The 19,616-nt window shown below is 41.6% G+C and overlaps 1 protein-coding gene across 1 annotated transcript in view; it reads left to right on the top strand.

Annotated features, from left to right (window-relative positions):
• Positions 1–19,616, top strand: part of LOC144799578 (hydroperoxide isomerase ALOXE3-like) — a 201,765-nt gene that overhangs the window by 9,242 nt on the left and 172,907 nt on the right. The window contains exon 2 of the mRNA XM_078670951.1: positions 17,963–18,167. Coding sequence (XP_078527077.1) covers positions 17,963–18,167 — 205 coding nt within the window. The remainder of the gene's footprint in view (positions 1–17,962; positions 18,168–19,616) is intronic.

The raw sequence follows: 19,616 nt of genomic DNA, 5'->3' as shown, positions 1-19,616 counted from the left end.
CTTGGTTCGCGGAGTTCTCTTGCCATGTTTTTGCATATAAATCTGCCATAACGTATGCACTGGAAATATCCTATTCACAACCTTTCTAGTGATGTGTTTTTGTTTACAATTTGGCATTTTTCACTGCATTTTAAGACTTCCCGTCCGGGTACATGTAAAATTTGTATTTTTTGAGAAAGAATGCATTCTGATTTCAAATAATACAAAATTCTGACACCTCTTTTGCATAGTTGTGGGACATGTACAGGATTTCGAGTACTGACTGTTGGTTGGAAGCAGGGCAGATTGAAAGTGTGGGACGGAGGTTGTGATTGCTCAAGCCGTCCAGGTTGGCAGGAATCTGTTTATCCTCATGACAGGCCCTTTCTCGTTCAATCACTCGCTCCCTCGACCAAAACCTTTGTGCTGCATTTACTGCTGGGCAGTCGCGGCTCGGGAGGGGGGGGTGGGTGGGAGGGATGAGGAGGGGGGATATGGGGTGTCGCGTGTGGGGGAGGGGGAGAGGGGGGTATTAAAATAAATTTTTTAAATCCTACCTCAGGCTGAGGTCCTGAGCAGGTCCGCTCCGCCGCCGGGTCCTTTGGCGCCTACCACCCCTCTCAGCCAATCCTGGTGCTGCCAGCAGAGCCAGGCTAGGCTTAGGGCACGGCTATTCTTCGCCCGCTGCACGCCCATCCTAATGGGCATGCACAAACAAGTCAAAACACAAGTGCGCATGAGTGGGCACGGTCCGAAAATAAATTCACCCTCCATCCCCACTCACGCGCACTTGTGTTGTGCTGCTGCCTGTTGCCCCCCACTGGTCTGACAATCATGTCAGTCAACATGACGCCAGACCGCCCACCCCTTCAGACTCTGAAGGGGTGGGTGGTCCGACGTCATGCTGACTGACATGATTGTCAGTTCTCCCTCGGCGTCTTTGAACTTAAGTAAACTGAATCAGTTTACTTAAGTTCAAAGACGCTGAGGGAGCTGTGGGAGGGGGGGCTACACCCCCACACCCCAATAGACGCACCACGCCTGGGCCCACTGTGTGACAATAGTGTTTGGCGCCTCCCATATGACCTCCTTCTAGGATTCCCCCCACTACCAACCCACCAAAAGTGCCCCTCATTTCTACATAGCCCCTCTCTTAAAAAATGTCATTTGTTTTAAAGCGCTCGGAAAGGCTGGCTTTACTAATCCACTCAGCTATCCACATAAAATACAGATCTGTTCATTGTAGTGGGAGTATTAACCCTCTACACTACTTTCTGGGGAGTCAATGCTGCCACTGGACACAACACCATCAGTCTTTCACTATCAGGAGCATTGATCACAAGAGTTATCTTGACATTTTTATTGCTGTCTGAAAGCTGAATGCATAAGAAACTCTGCAGCAGGTGCTTTTAAATCATACTTTGTTGCTAAACACAGTACCCCCCCACCACAACCCTCCAGGTTAGAGGCCCCCTCCATGTCAGCACCCAGTGTGGCCATTGCCCTGTATGTGACACACTCTAGACTCCTTTCATCCATTCTCATCAGCTACTGATTGCAGCACTTTCTTTCCAAGTTTCCAGCTGTATGGAGCTTACTGGAGGTAACAGGAGGGCTAGTTGGCCCCCAGGCACCATCAGGAATAAAGAGGACTTCATTCCCCAACCAAGAGTGCACCAGGTGGCATGTTTGCAGAGTGGTGGAGAACGGGGACGTGGCCTGTGTCCACCTCTCAGCAATCCCACTGTGTGTGGTTTACTGGAGGTAAGAGGTAGGCTAGTTGGCCCCTAAAGGACGCCTAGCAGCAAAGGGGACTTCATTCCCCTTCCAAGAGCCCGACAGGGAGCGCGTTTGAGAATTTAGCAATCCTGCTGTGTGGGGCTTGCTGGAGGTAATAGGTAATAGGTTGGCTCCAAGGATGTCCTTGGGGGCCAACTATTCCTCTTGTTACCTCCAGTAGTACCACACAGTGTTATTGTTAAGACGTCTTTGAAGGCCATCTCCTCCTTTCTCCACCACTCTGCAAACATGCCTCCTGACAGACTATGGGATGGGGGATAAAATCCAATTTACTCCTGAGGGACTTTAGGGCCATAAGCTCTCCTGGTACCTCCTGTAAGTCCTACGCAGCATAATTCATGATCACTGGTCGGAGTTCCAGCACCCTTTCTCTACCACTCTGCAAACGTGACTACTAGTTAAAGAAGTGTTTGCAATGTAATAGGTTTGGCATTTGCGAGAGTTAGAGCTATTGACATTGTGAATGTAAAAGTATTTACTAATGCTTTTTGGAGTGGAGTGGAGTGGATATACGTTGTGTATAGTGGAATTATGTGGTATGTTGTGCAGTGAAATTATGTGGATAGAAAGTTTGTGGTATTTAGTGTATAGGAATTATGTAGAATGGAATTACGTGTTGTGGAGAGTCATTATGTGATATGGTAGCCTGTGTTGTGGAGTGGTAACCTCAAGTTTAGTCTTCCTCGTTTCCACAGAAGTTCAACTATGAACTCAGTGAGACAAAAAAAGAAGGAATCTCTGAGGAGCACTTGTGGACCTAGTGAGAGGTTTGAGCAGGGCCACTGGAATTTGCTGCACCGACTTTCGCACAATTATACATTTTCTGCATTAGCCATATAATTCATCATCTGCTCCCTAATCTGCAGATCTGAACAAAAAAAGCCTTGTTTCTAGCTCAAACGGTATTCACAACAAGGAGCTTAAGAGGGAAATCACCAGGCCACCCTCCTGTCATAAATCGTCAACACAATAAAGACCTGGCTCTAAGAGAGTTTCTTTAATGTCACTTTTAGGCACTGCTTCTAACGTGGGTCTCTCTTCCCCCACCCACCCCCACTTTTTGGCACCCCATCCAATTTCACGCAGCCCCAATACTCTCAAATTACTATTTTTTAATATAAAAAGGAGAGAAGAACCAATGTCAGTCAAGTCGCCCAACAATGCATCTCTTCCCCCACATCATTTGAGTGAAGCACACTTCCTAAAAAATAAGTGGAATAGTGAGAGGGCAACTCACGTATGCAACACCAGGGAGGCTACCAGCAGGTTCTCGCCAGTATGCCCAAGTATATCATCATCGGTTGCCTACTAACTGAAGCAAAGAAAATAGTGTCCAAGAAAAAGACAAGGAAGGCAGAAAAAAGAAATAAACTATCCCAAAATATAGACACCGTGGTATGCAGAGAACAGTGTGTTCAGTGCAACTTAAAATCGAGTTAAGACTCACTGTTAAGTTGCCCTTTTTATTTAAAAATGTGAACTTACACGAATTAAAAGCACTTCATGTTGCTAACCTTTTCCAAGAAGGCCAACATGTTTCATTGCCAATTACACACGTTGTGGCAAATTCATCAGGGTGTGGGGTTCAATCACTCGCCTCTCTGGACAATGCTTAGTATAATGCGGATTGCCTGACAAGACCAAAAGACAGCAATTCTATCTCAGTAAAACCTGGTCAACCAGATAAAATCATACTTATGTGTATTCATCACTTCTTGGGTTACAATCATATATAGTTACCCGGTGTAGGCAGGAGTTTTCATATCAGTCTGCCCCAGACCAAAAGGGGTGTGTGCATCACTCTTACCCCTTACTTGTAAACACTACAGTTGCTTATCAGTTATACCTGTGTAAATAATAGTAAAACCTTACATTAACACTACAGTTATTGTATCCCTCTTCTCTTCACTAAATGTATACTGACCCTATCTCAATGCCATTATTATAATGCAAATTAACAATCGATAAGACACTCGTCATATCAATGTGTGTGCGTCGTGCCCGGATGTATGCACGTCGAGAAGAACACGGACCACTACGGTATAACAAAACAGTAATAAATCTATTGGGCTATCTCCTTAGGTTATCGCATACAATCATGCTTTTACGGGACTTCACTCATGCTCTTACAATCCTTTCTCCTATTGGAGAATAAGCTCACATTTTCAAATAAAGAGGGCAACTTAACAGAGAGTCTTAACTCGATTTTAAGTTGCACTGAACACACTGTTCTCTGCATACCACAGGGTCTATATTTTGGGGCAGTTGGTTTCTTTTTTCTGCCTTTCTTGTCTTTTTCTTTGACACTATTTTCGTTGCTTCAGTGAGTAGGTAACCGTTGATGGTATATGTGGGCATACTGGCAAGAACCTGCTGGTAGCCTCACAGGTGTTGCATATATAAGATGCCCTCTCACTCTTTCACTTATTTTTTAGTAAGTTTTCTTCACTCAAATGCTGTGGGGGAAGGGATGCATGGTTGGGCGACTTGACTGACAGCAGATCTTCTCTCCTTTTTTTATTAAAAAAATAGTAATTTGAGAGTTTTGGGACTGCGGGAAATTGGACGGGGTGCCAAAAACTGGGTGGGAAAAAAAGAGAGATCCACGTTGGCAGCAGTGCCTAAAAGTGACATTAAAGAAACTCTTTTAGAGCTAGGTCTTTATTATATTGACGTCTAGCTCAAACGGATCAAACATTACCAAAAATGCAGCGACAAGTGTTACAGCGTGATGGAAGGACCGTTGCAAACTTAAAATGGTCACCTGTTACTTATTGCTAAATGTGGGTGTTTAATTGGTACTAATGGTGTGCAAGCCACTCTTGCTTCCTTCTGCGCCTCTCTTGCCTCTTTCTACAATTCTGTTGCTTCTTTCTGCACATTTCTTTCTTTTTCTGCACTTCACTTGCCTCTTTCTGAAAATCTCTTCTACTTTCTGCATTTCTTTTCTTTCTTTCTGCACGTCTCATGCCTCTAAACCTCATTTGCTTCTTTCTGTACCCCTTGCCTCTTTCTGCAACCTTCTTCCCTCTTTCTGCACCTCTCTTGCCTTTTTTTGTACCCCACTTATGTCTTTCTGCACCCTTTGTGCCTCTTTCTGCACCTCTTTCTTCTTTCTGCACTTCTCTTCCTTCTTTCTGCAGCTGTCCTGCTTCTTTCCTCACCCCTCTTGCATCTCGCTCCACCTCTCTTCCCCCCATTTCTGCACTTATTTTGCTTCTTTCTGCACTTAGCTTGCTTCTTTCGGCACCTCATTTGCCTCTTTCAACACTTCTATTGCCTCTTTCTGCAGTTCTCTTGCCTCCATCTGCACTTCACTTGCCTCTTTCTGTAACTCACTTGCCTCTTTCTGCACCTCTCTTGCCACTTTCTGCACCTCTCTTGCTTCTTTCTGTACCCCTTTTGCCTTTTCTGCACCCCTCTTCCCTCTTTGTGCAACCCTCTTGCCTCTCTCTACACCTCTCTTCCCTCTTTCTGTACCACTCTTGCCTCTTTCTGTACCACTGTTCCTTCTTCCTTCACCTGTCTTGTCTCTTTCTGCACCCCTCCTGTCTCTTTCTGTACCCCTCTTGCCAATTTGTGTACCTCTCATACCCCTTTCTGCACCCCTTTTGCCTCCCATTCCACCTCTGTTGGTTCTTTCTCCGCTGCTCTGGCTTCTTCCTGCAACTCTGTTCCAAATTACTGCATCCCTCTTGCCTTTTTCTTCACCCCTCTTCCCTCTTTCTTGCCTCAGTCTACCCACCTCTTTCTGTACCAGTTTTGCCTCCTTCAGCAACTCTCTTGCCTCTTTCTGCAGTTCTCTTGCCTCCTTCTGCACTTCACTTGCCTACTTGTGCCCCTCTGTTGGTTCTTTTGTACTGCCCTTGCTTCTTTCTGCACCTCTCTTGCAAATTTCCGCACCCCTCTTGCCTCATTCCGCACACCTTTAACCTGTTTTTGCACCTTTCTTGCCTCTGCCTGCACCAGTGTTCACTCTTTCTGTACCTCTTTTGCCAGTGTCTGAAACTCTCATGCCTGTTTCTGCAGTTCTCTTGTCTCTTGCCTCTTTCTGCACCCCTGTTGCTTCATTCTGCCCTTTCCATGCTTCTTTCTTCACCGGTCTTGCTTCTTCCTATATCCCTGTTGTCTCTTTCTGCACTCGTCTGCCCTCTTTCTGTACCTTTCTTGCCTGTTTCTGCGTCTCACATGCCTCTTTCTGTACTTTTCTTGCTTCTTCCTACACCCCTGTTGTCTCTTTCTGCACTCGTCTTCCCTCTTTCTGTACCTTTCTTGCCTGTTTCTGCATCTCACATGCCTCTTTCTGTACTTTTCTTGCTTCTTTCTACACCTCTGTTGCTTCTTTCAACAATTCTCATGCCTCTTTCTGCATTTCTCTTGCCTGTTTCTGCACCTCTCTTGCTACTTTCTGCACCCCACGTGCTTCTTTCTACACTTCTCTTGCACCTCTTTTGCTTCATTCTGCACATTCCATGCTTCTTTCTGCACCCGTCTTGCTTCTTTCTACACCCCTATTGTCTCTTTATGTACCTCTTTTGCCTGTTTCTGCAACTCTCTTGCCTCTTTCTGCAGTTCTCCTGCCTTCTCCGCCTCTGTTGTGTCTTTCTGTACTTCACTTGTCTCTTTCTGGATTCCTGTTGCTTAATTCTGCACTTTCCATGCTCATTTTTGTATCTGTCTTGCTTCTTTCTGCACCTCTGTTGTCTCTTTCTGCACTTGTCTTCCCTCTTTCTACACCTCTGTTGCTTCTTTCAGGAATACTCTTGCCTCTTTCTGCACTTCTCTTGCCTGTTTTTGTACCTCTCTTTCCTCTTTCTGCACCAAACTTGCCTCATTTGTTCCTCTGTTGCTTCTTTCTGCACTTCTCTTGCCTTTTTATGAACCCTTCGTGCCTCTTTTAGTACCTCTGTTGCTTCTTTCTACACTTCCCTTCCTTCTTTTTGCACTCCATTGTGCCTCCTTCTTTACCTCTGTTGCTTCTTTTAGCACTTCTCTTGGTTCTTTCTGCACTGCTCTTGCCTCTTTCAGCACCTCTGTTGCTTCTTCTGCACTTCTCTTTCCTCTTTCTGTACCCCTCGTGCCTCATTCTGCACCTCTGATGCTTCTTTCTGCACCTCTCCAGCTTCTTTCTGCAGCTGACTTGCCTCTTTCAGTACCTCTGTTGCTTTTTTCTGCAGATCTATTTCCTCTTTCTGCACCTCACCTGCTGTTTCAGCAACTCTGCTGCCTTTTTTCTGCAGACCACTTGCCTCTTTCTGTACCCCTCTGTTCTCTTTCTGCTCCTCTCTTGCCTCTTTCTGCACTCCTGTTCCCTCTTTATGTACCTCTCTTGCCTCTTTCTGTACCTCTGTTGCCTCTTTCTGCACTTCTCTTGCTCTTTCTATAACCTTCACGCCTCTTTCAGCACCTGTAACTTCTTTCTGCACTTCTCTTCCTTCTTTCTGCCACCCCTGTTCCCTCTTTCTGTACCTTTCCTGCCTGTTACTATACCTCTCTTGCCTCTTTTTGTACCTTTGTTGCCTTTTTCTGCACTTCTCTTGGTCTTTCTGCACCCTTCGTGCCTCTTTTCGCACCTTTATTGGTTCTTTCTGCACTGCTCTAGCTTCTTTCTGCACCTCACCTGCCTTTTTCTGTACCTCTATTGCCTCTTTCTGCACTCTCTTGATCTTTCTGTACCCTTTGTGCCTCTTTCAGCACCTTTGTTGGTTCTTTTTACAATGCTCTTGCTTCTTTCTGCTCCTCACTTACCTCTTTCTGCACTTCTCTTGCTTCTTTTTACACCTCTGTTGTTTCTTACAGCAATTCTCTTGCCTCTTTCTGCACTTCTTTTCCTTCTTTGTGTACCCCTCCTGCCTCTTTCTGTACCTCTCTTGCCTGTTTGTGTACCTCTTATACCTCTTTCTGCACACCTCCTGCTTCTTTCGGTACCTCTCTTGCCTCTTTTTGCACCTCTGTTTCTTCTTTCTGCACTTCTCTTACCTCTTTATGCACCTCTGAGTAAGAGGTAGTTTTAATCCCCTTGCCCTATTATGTAGTAGGGCCTTACATGGGAGGTCATGCCAATCACAGCGGTACCCCAAACCTTAGTGTACCCTACTGTATGTAGGTGTTTTCACTGTATTCTTAGTGTCTTTCAGCATAGCACTGGCTCCGGACCTGGTTAGTCAGAGTCAGTTACCACCAGTACCAGTCAGCAAAAAGTTGGGAACACAGGATGACTTTGCAATAAGGCCTCTTTCTGCACCTCTGTTGGTTCTTTCTGCATATCTCGTGCTTCTTTATTGCACCTTTCTTCATCTTTCTGCAATTTAGCTGCCTCTTTCTCCATTTCTCTTGCTTTTTTTTGCGTCTTTCTTCCTCTTTCTGCAGATGTCCTACGTCTGTAGGCATAATTAGAAATAAGCATTAAAAAATCCTATGAAATTAACTGACAAAACCATAGGTATCAGGGACGTTATTGTTAGAAATTAGCATTTAAAAACCTTTGAAATTCACTGAAAAACCATTGGTTTCAGGGACATTATAGTTCGAAATTAGCATCTAAAAAAACCTTTGAAAATTCACTGAAAAAACCATAGATTTCAGGGACGTTATAATTAGAAATGAACTTTTAAAAAACCTTAGAAATTCACTTAAAAAAGTACAGGTTTCAGGGACGTTATAGTTAGTTGGACATTTCACTCGTGCAAAACCAGAGAAATGCGGCTGTTACAGTTAGTTGAGCTAACTATAATTTGTGCCCCCGCAATTCACTGCTGATGACGTCATATATTACATCATTCATTACATGGTCAGTGACATCACTGATGATATCACTGATGACATCTCAAATGACATCTTTGATGACATCACTGATGACATTGTCCATGTGATAATCAGATGCACCTCCTCACACTCTAATATAACCTTTGATACACCCACTCTAAAATACAAACTACAATTTTTGAAACCATAGACACACCAATACCAGTTAATAAATACCCACTCACTGATGCCTAGGTTTATACACACATCTACTCATTCACCATACAGTCACTCATACATGCAGTTACTCATCAATACAGCACTATCATATGCACTCATACATCTATACAGACACTCACACACCACCACTCATCCTTAGAGTAACTCACAGACCTAGTCAGTCATGCAAAGAATCAATTACACTCTCACTTACTCACCTATACAGTTATACACACAGCACCTCACTTATTCATACAGATTCTAACACATACTTACTCTCTTCTACAATCACTGACACCAGCACGCACTCATCCATACAGCCACTTTCACAATCACTCACTCTAACATATAGTCATTTATATACTCCAACACTCACATATACTGCCATTCACATTTGTAGTTGCGCACACAGGTTCCACTGAGACATCCATTCACTGACCAACACTCCCATACACACACCCACCTACCCATACAGCACTTCTTAGATGCACTCTTGAACCTATACACCCAATGAATCACCCACTCACACATCTATGCACAGAGTCTCACACACCCCTCCCACCCACACGGACACTCAGGCACCAATACAAATATTTAGACAACCAATCAATAACCCATATAGTCCCTCATGTAGCTACTCAACAACCCATGCAGCCACTTACATACCAACTAACAGACTGATACAGACATTCACACAGTTTTGTCAGTAATCCATGCATTCAGTAAGACATGTTTAATCGCTCACTTATAGTCAGTGACGCACCTACTAAATCATCCATTCAGACACTTATACACACACTCATTCTTCAATACACCTTGGCATATAATTATATATATATTCACTGAAAAAACATAGGTTTCAGGCCTTATATAGTTATGAATGATGATGTCACATATTACATCATTCATGACATGGTCAGTGACATCACTGATGACATCTCAAATGACATCACTGATGACATCACTGATGACATCATCCAGGGAATGTGGTTTGCTTCGTTATTTAAATATGCATTATATATATAGCTATTTGCATTGAAGAATGAGTGGATATATAAAAATAAATATTTGGATGGAGGATTTAGTAGCAGTGTAATTGACTGTTTACTTGACCAATTTATAGTGTCTCACTAAATATAGTGGATAGTGACTAAACAGTTTGAATATCTGTATCACTTTGTCAGTTGTTGTGTAAACTGGTTCTCCAGTTGGTTACTAGCTATATGAAAGTCTATATTAGTTATTGATTAGTTAACTGAGTAATTGTATGGGAGAGTGAATGTGTGTGTGGTTCGGTGGGGGGTGTGTGACTGCCCAAAGATGTGTGAATAGTTGATTCACTAGATATATGAAGTTAAAACTACATGTTCTAACAGTTGTTTGGGTGAGTGAATATCTTTATGAGTGTGGTGATGAGCAAATATATTTCTCAATGGTACATGTCCAACAAACTAGAAAAATAAAAGGCAGTGTATGTATCAGTTGTTGTATATAAATAAGTATACATAAGACTCAATGATTGTGTGAATGACTGTATGGATAACTTTATACTTAATAATGATTTTATAATTCACTAAGTATGACTTACTATCTAAATGAATAGATGAAGTTGTGTTTGTATAAGTGTGTAGCTAAGTAAATATGTAAGTATGATCCATTGTTTGCATAAGTGAGTAGGAAGACTTCGTATGTGAATAGGATGCGTGCTGGTGTGTAATGTCGATTTAGGTGTATAAGTATTTTTGATAGTGTTCTATTGTTCATTGACAGCATGTATGAGTGAATCTACAGGTAAGTGATTAGATGTGTGTATACATCTATAAATCACTGAGTGGGTTTTTAGATACTTGTATTGCTGTAACAATGGATTCAAATATGATACTCTGTATTTTACAAAGAGTGATGAAAGATTTTACTAGTGTATGAAAAGGTGTATGTGATTGTCACGTGGATGATGTCATCAGTGATGTCATTTGAGATGTCATCAGTGATGTCACTGACCATGTCATGAATGATGTACTATGTGACATCATCAGCAGTGGATTGTGGGTGGGCGAAATATAGTTAGTACAACTAACTATATAGGAGCAATTTCAATGGTTTTGTATGAGTGAAATGTCCAGCTAACTATAACACCCCTAAAACTTATAGTTTTTTGAGTGAATTTTAAAGGTTTTTTAAATGCTAATTCCTAACTATATAAGGCCTGAAACCTATGGTTTTTTCAGTGAATTTAAAAGGTTTTTTAAATGCTAATTCCTAACTATATAAGGCCTGAAACCTATGTTTTTTTCAGAGAATTTGCAAGGTTTTTTAAATGCTAGTTCCTAACTATATAAGGCCTGCTACCTATGTTTTTTTCACTGAATTTCAAAGTTTTTTTTAATGCTAATTCCTAACTATATAAGACCTGAAAGCCCACCAGGAATCTCCAGTATGCGCCAGGGGACTGCATTGCAGAGAGGTGTAATGAAGCCGCGCCCCTTTTTACACCTCTCTGCAACGCAGCCCCCGTGCACGTTTGAAGAGGGGCAACTAATTCCCCTTGCATACCGGGGGCCCCTGGGGGCCAACTAGCCCACCTGGAACCTCCAGTATGCGCCAGAGGGCTGCATTGCAGAGGTGTAATGCCCCTTGTTACACCTCTCTGCAACGCAGCCCCCTGGCGCGTTTGCAGGGGGGAACCAATTCCCCTTGCATACTGGGGGTCCCTGGGGGCCAACTAGCCCACCAGGAGCCTCCAGTATGCGCCAGGGGGCTGCATTGCAGAGAGGTGTAATGAGGCATACCCTTTTTTACACCTCTCTGCAACGCAGTTCCCGTGTAAGTTTGAAGAGGGGGAACTAATTCCCCTTGCATACTGGGGGTTCCTGGGGGCCAACTAGCCCACCTGGAACCTCCAGTATGCACCAGGGGGCTGCATTGCACAGAGGTGTAATGAGGCTATGACCCTTTTTACACCTCTCTGCAACGCAGGCCACTGGCTCGTTTGCACAGGGGGGACTAATTCCCTTTGCATATTGGGGGGGGGTCCCTGGGTCATATCTGCCCAAACGCCGATATTCCGAACGATTGAAAATGACTTTTCTTGAGAAACATTTGGATTTGGATTATCATGTCCTATACTTTGGAATTTTTGAAAGACTGACTTTGAGGATGCTATAAATGACTCAAGTCTGCCCGAATTGCGTGGGTAAAATTGATACCTAGTAACTTTGAAAAAGAATGTACTTACGTCTCGTCTAACATTTGGAAGAAATATCTAGTTATATGACAACAGGATACCGACATAACTTGAAGGAAATAAGAACGCCCTGAAGAAGTTCTGTTGTACAGAACGAAACGCGTCGGCTGGCTGTGGTACATAAACTTAAGGAAAATAAAAGCATTTGAAAATACACCAAGATTCAGCGCTTCAATAAGGACTCTAACAGATATGATTTGATTGAACTTATTGTGCAAGTGGTGCTGTGCCAAACTTTGGAATATTCTCCACTACTCTCTACTACTTACTCTCTACTACTCCACTACTCTCTAATACTCACTCTCTACTACTCATTCTCTACTACTCTACTACACTCTAATACTCTCTCTCTACTACTCACTCCCTGCTACTCACTATCTACTACTCTCTACTACTCACTCTCTACTACTCTCTCTCTACTACTCACTCTTTACTACTCACTCTCTACTACTCACTCTCTACTTCTCACTCTCTACTACTCTCTACTACTCACTCTCTACTACTATCTGTCTACTACTCTCTACTACTCACTCTCTACTACTCACTCTACTACTCACTCTCTACTACTCTCTACTACTCTCTCTCTACTACTCTCTCTCTACTACTCTCTACTATTCACTCTACTACTCACTCTCTACTTCTCTCTACTATTCTCTTTCTCTGCTACTCACTCTCTACTACTCACTCTCTACTACTCTCTCTCTACTACTCACTCTTTACTACTCACTCTCTACTACTCACTCTCTACTTCTCACTCTCTACTACTCTCTACTACTCACTCTCTACTACTATCTGTCTACTACTCTCTACTACTCACTCTCTACTACTCTCTACTACTCACTATTTACTACTCTCTACTACTCACTCTCTACTGCTCTCTACTACTCACTCTACTACTTACTCTCTACTACTCTCTACTACTCACTCTCTACTACTCACTCTCTACTACTATCTACTACTCACTCTACTATTCACTCTACTACTCTCTACTACTCACTCTCTGCTACTCTCTCTACTGCTCTGTACTACTCTCTACTACTCACTCTCTACTCTCTATTACTCACTCTCTACTCTCTACCTCTCTACCGCTCTCTACTTCTCTCTCTACTAGTCTCTACCTCTCTACCTCTACCTCTCTACCTCTACCTCTCTACCTCTACACCTCTACCTCTCTACCTCTCTCTACACGCACACATATACACATATATATATATATGCATATATATGCATATGCATTTATATATATATGTATGTATATATATATATATATACATACATATATAAACATATATAATCTGCATATCTATATAAATACAAATATAAATGCATGCATACATATATGCATACATATGCATGTTATTTACATGAGAGTTTTAAAAACACTAATAAAAGCAAAGCTAAAAAGCCACCTCATTACAAACAGAATGGCTTTAACTTAAACGAGGGCGAGATCTATTGCATTTTCAATGCGTGTTTACTTTGGTTCCATCAAGAAGGCATTCAGATGTGTCACACATTTGCCATAAATTCTGAATGTTAGCACTCTAGTTGCTCATTAGATCACTGTAGTAAAGCTACTGGTCACCAGGGAAGTCTGCTGCTGGTATTCAAAGTGCATGTTTCAGTCTGCATGTCAGAATTTTTTTAACCACTTGGATGCTAAGGTGTTTTATGGCTCCGCATGCAATTTCCATTGAAATCAATGGAAACTCCATGACGAGTTACCCTTGTCATTAGCACTGAAGGGGTTAATGAAATAGAAGAGGATTTTAGAAGTCTCTCAAAATGTGCCCTAATTTTTCTTTCTGAAGCACTAATCATACTTTCTATGGCAAAATGAACCCCCTCATGTTGTTCCTTTTTAAATTTAATGTTTTCAGACTTACCACTTCATTCCAATCAAGATGGCTTCTGGTGTGCCATACTTTTGTCATAAGTAAGACCGTTAGCGCTCTAGTTGTTCTTTAGAACACTCTGGGACATTCTGTCATTGGGCTATACTTGGGCTACATCTGGGTAATATTTGGGCTACATTTGGGCTCTTTTGTCTCTGGTGGCCATCTTGGGAGACTGCATCTCAGAATTTTTTTATGAAATAGAAGAGGATTTGAGAAGTCACTCAAAATGTGCCCTAATTTTTCTTTCTGGAGCACTAATCATACTTTCTATGGCAAAATATACCCCCTCATTTTGTTCCTTTTTAAATTAAATGTTTTAAGAGTTGCCACTTTATTCCAATCAAGATGGCTTAAGGTGTGCCATACCTTTGTAATAAGTAGGACTGTTAGCTCTCTAGTTGTTCTTTAGAACACTCTAGGAGGCTGCAGTAGAACACAAAGGAATCAACTGACAGTCTCTGTCCTTGTTGGATGTACATGTTTTACTGAGAATGTCAGACTTCATTCTCACATGACTAAGAAAGATAATGTGAATTTACAGAAAATATGCTTTCAGTTTAGCTTATAGATCCCCTTCCAAACCACTGTGGGAAAAGCATGAGATAATAGTTTCCTTTCAAACATGATTCATGATATCCCAGCAGAAGGCTTTTTCACATGGTAAAATCACCTTAGAACACACCACAATTCCTAAAATGAGTATGGTACCATCAACAAATGATTTATAATGTAACTAAAGTCCTAAAACCCTCTATTAACTACAATTCTTTTTAATGAGGTGCTATCATGTATATTGGTCCCAAGATGGCTGCCAACACTTCTTCGATGAAGTGCTGACAGCCAATCAGATCAAAAAACAAAAAAAAAATTTGGGGGGAACTGGGGGGTCCTTGTGGGACCCCCTGAGCAGGCCTAGGGGGTCAGGGTGCTTCTACCCTGCCCCCTTTTTGAGTTCTACATGTTTGTTTTTCTGCTTTCCTGTGCCTCAGCCTTGGTACAAGATGGCTGCCAACAATTTCTGTTTTGGAGTGTTGACAGACATTGGCAGCCAATCAGAATGCAGCTCGTACTTGGGAAGGTACAGAGTACAGTAAGCTTACAGTAAGCTTATATAGATATATATGTGTTTTTGATGTTAATTTTCATAAAAACCACTGCAGGAATTTTCACCAAATATAGAAAAGGCACTTCTGCGTACCAGTCCCTACAATTTTGCAAAGTTTGGTGTAATTCCATTCAGCGGTTCGGGCTGTAGCCGTGTCTGAACGTCCTATGGAAATTAACATGGGGAAAACACGTTTTGGGACCCCCTTTTTTTCTCGCCCCCGCTTGATGAATCCCCCTAAGACTTTCAGGGAAGGAGCAGAACTGAGCTGGCCACAATTTTGGAAAATTTCACACAATTTCCTCAATCGACGCCAAAGTTATTCCCAATAGAATGTTGTGGATTTCCTATGGAAACTAGGTCCTAACTATATATACCTACCAGTAGATAATATCATATTTAAACTCTATAGACACACATAGTCACTGGATGATGACATCAGTGATATCATTTGAGATGTCATCAGTAATGTCACTGACCATGTCATAAATGATGTAATATGTGGCATCATCAGCAGTGCAGTGTGGGGGCACAAGTTATAGTTAGCTCAACTAACTATAACAGCTGAATTTCTCTGGTTTTGTGCAAGCGAAATGTCCAACTAATTAGAACATCCCTTCAGTGAATCTCTAAGGTTTTTTAAAAGCTAATTTCTAACTATAACATCCCTGAAACCTATGGTTTTTTCAGTGAATTTTCAAAGTTTTTTTAAATGCTAATTTCTAACACTAACGTCCCTGAAACCTATGGTTTTTTCAGTGAAAAAAAATAAAATATATATATATATATCTATATGTATGTTTGTATGTATATATATATATATATATAAATATGTATCCTGGAAACTCGAGCCACTTCCCAATACCACACACGGCGGTTTTAGGCGAGGAAAGAGACACAGACCTCTGTAGTTTCTTCTGGGCAGAAATCTTGTTTATTAGAGAGACCCAAACACACAACGCGTTTCAAGCCCGCAAGCCCTTGTTCACGTGTAAAGAATATGAGTGTGGCTCAAACTTGTTGTTCCCTAGGAGCAAAGCTGTAAATATATTTTAGGCTTGGTCCTGCCTAGAACCGCACCGCCGAAGAAGAGCGCCATTATCCTGCCCGCAACTGGACCACACCAGAAACTGCGCAAGGGAAGTGGGCTGCCACCAAGGACTGGACCTTGGTTCGTTCCCCAGCTACATGAAAGGCTGTTAGCTTGGGGATTGTGATGGGAGTAAAAACGCTCACATCACCCACCGAAGGGGATGAATACACACCCCAACGAACCACATTGACCAGCATGCTTCATACCTTACAACCACCAATTAGTACACCTGGGGGCACTAGAACTTTAAATTAAACCGGAAGCAAACTGTGGTTGCGTCTATGGGGTTTTGCGATGTCGGCTGTCCTCTGATGAATGTCTGGGAAGACCGAAATATATAAGGAAACACGCTGTGAAAATAAAGTTTTTAACCACCACAATGAGTGCAGCTCAAACTTGTTGTTCCCTCGGAGCAAAACTGTGAATATATATTAGGCTTGGTCCTGCCTAGAACTGCACCGCCGAAGAAGAGCACCATTATCCTGCCCGCACCAGAAACTGCGCAAGCTTATAGGGCAGTGGGCTGCCACCAAGGACTGGACCTTGGTTCCTTCCCCAGCTACATGAAAGGCTGTTAGCTTGGGGAGTGTGATGGGATTAAAAATGCTCACATCACCCGCCGAAGGGGATGAATACACCCCAACGAACCACATTGACCACCATGCTTCATACCTTACAACCACCAAGAAGCCTACCTGGGGGCACTAGAACTTTAAATTAAACCGGAAGCAAACTGTGGTTGTGTCTATGGGTTTTTGCGATGTCGGCTGTCCTCTGATGAATGTCAGGGAAGACCGAAATATATAAGGAAACACGCTGTGAAAATGGTTTTGAAAATTTTTCTAAGATTCGTCTAATGATACCAAAGTAATTGGCAATTCAAAAAGCGCTTTTTCCTATGGAAACTGCATCCTAACTATAACTACATACTGGTGACCGCTGAACTGACAGATCTCGAGACAAAATCTGATTGGCTGCCACTGCATCAACAACAATGCTATGGCAGCCATCTAAAAACTCAGGGACTCAGTGACCTGTAATAAGACAAGGCAAAAATAAAGATACATGGGGTAAAGGTTATGTAGTGTGCATGTGTGTGTCTGTGTGGCAATCAATCTGAAAGCTTTTGCATCTCAAATATAAAAGAAGACATCACCTCCTTGTCAGACATTCCTCCCATCCCATTCTCTCACTTGATAAAGACAGACAGAATATGTGGTTGCCCTGTGTCCCATGGTGAGATATTTAATGAGTTAGATCCAGAGACATTGCTTTCCAATGATGCTCTTCAACCTTTTTGAGTTTCTGACAAAACTATTAGTTGTAAGATTTTGTTTTTAAAGTAAGTGTTTGTCTTTTTCTCATGTATTACCTTTTGTTTTTTCCTTACCATGTAAATGTCCTTGGTGGCACATAATGGTTATTTTAAAAATATTCAGGACTGTAAAATTTGGTGCTCCCTTTTAAAACTATATAAACCCTAGTTTCCCTTCACCAAAACAACTGTCAAAAGTGTTTAGAAATACACCATAATCTGACTTAAATACTCTCTTTTTGTAGTGATGTTTTTTTTTCAATTTGCCACTTTTTAGATGTAAATGGAATTTTTGGTTGAATAATCCGACACCGCTTGTTTAGGTAAATTGTAATCTGCAAAATATGTTGCACTTTTTCAAAATATTAGCTATTAGCAATAATGTGAAAAATAATTCACTTGGTTTGCTAATTAATGTATTATCTGTTTAAACGTAAGAACAGTGGAATCAAGAAATTGAGGAGTGCCTTTCTAGAAGATATTTAAATGTTCTGGTGAAATGTCTGGTACATCAAAATGGAAAACTGTACAGTACAATAAAGCTGCTGTTTATCTTGTTCTTCAGACTGATAAGTATCAAATCCATGAAAAACACGACTTGGGGGATATTGAGCTTGTCCGCCTTCACAAGGAGCAGTTTTCCTTCTTCCGTCAAGACAGCTGGTTCTGCAATCATGTTACTGTGGAATCTCCTGCAGGAAAGATCTACCACTTCCCCTGCTACCGCTGGATCGAGGGGTACATCACCCTGGAGCTCCCAGAAGGCACAGGTAGAGTACTGCTTAAATTAAACCATAGTATCCAAAAATTCCCAAGTCTGTTTTCTTACTGATAACTTGGAACTTTTTCTCTAGTTTCAGATTCCTATCTGGAAATGAAATGAAATCATTTTTTGTTGGCAAAACATCATAACCAGCATACAGGCACAAAAATAGTTACTCATAAAGATCTCCTTTAAAAATAAAACACCAGTAGTAGCGAGTCGATCATTTTAGAACTAAAAAGTTATGGGAAATATGTAGTTAATCATTTTTTAAAGTAAATGTACATAAGATCCCAAACAATGAAATTTTCAGCAGTTGTGGCTAGATTAGATTTTAAAGTTACAAAGTGAGCCTTGAGGCTTCCACTGATGGGAATTAAAATGCTATTGTTTCATTGATCGTTTGCTCTGCAGTGTGGTATGAAATAGGGGTACATGTATAGTTCTCAGACTTGCAACCTGTTTAAAAATAAATTTGTGCATGGTTTGAAAAACGCATAGCTCAAAAGGGGCATTAGGGACAATTTCAACAGACCTTTGGGGCAGCAAACCCCTTGCCCCTGCGGGCACGGTATCTCTCCCTGTTAGCCTTGCCCCTTTTTGCTATCACCCAGGGTCACTTGATAGCCCCCTCCCCCCCACACCACCCTTACTTCCCCACACCTCAGGCCTAGCTATGCCTAGGTGAAATATGCATTTCTTATGGGTAAAGATTTAATGCAGAAGTCATCTAGTTATTTTCTTAAACCCATAATGGATCATAGCTACACTTTCTAAATGCTAAAAAAAAAATATATTCAGAAAACAGACACATGGCTTGCGTTCCCAAGTCTCAGAGGCTCAAGAGATCTCTATTTGGAACCAAGGCCTTTTATTACTTAAACTCCTTCAAAATGAAATAGGATGTATGGTATATAATGCAATCTAGGAATTTTACTTCCAAATCAAATACAGTGTTGAAGTGAAAAAACTGATAAGTGACGCTTTAACACCTGTGAACATATGGAACAGATTTGCTGTCTGAGCTCTGCTCTTTTTAATATGGACATGAATGACCCAGTTATCAATCTTGGGAAAGCATCAGTTCAAAGACAACTTCTACTAGGCAAAAGATAACCTTGCTGCTCTATTGTTATTGTTTAGTGCCCCTGTTGCCTACAGAAGAAGGCTTCCACTTAAACCCAGACAGCCAAGAAAAGTACTGCAGTGTGTTGTCCCTAAAATCAAATGTATAATCATTCAGAATAAGAGTATGCAACAAACATTTTATTTCAAAGGTGAGCTCCAGATATATCCCACAAATTCTTACCTTACGATAGTTGTCTCTGGATGAGCTTTGGTCTTGTCCCATTAAGAGCCGTTGTACTCAATAATACATCTAATTCACTGATAAATTAATCTGGAAATTCCTAGAACAAAATATTATATTAAAAGTTACTCTTTAAATAATAATCTA

This window comes from Lissotriton helveticus, chromosome 12 (genome assembly GCF_964261635.1).
Source record: "Lissotriton helveticus chromosome 12, aLisHel1.1, whole genome shotgun sequence".
Lineage (NCBI taxonomy): Eukaryota > Metazoa > Chordata > Amphibia > Caudata > Salamandridae > Lissotriton > Lissotriton helveticus.
Note: the sequence above shows the minus strand (reverse complement) of the source record. Positions and strands in the feature narration are given on the sequence as shown.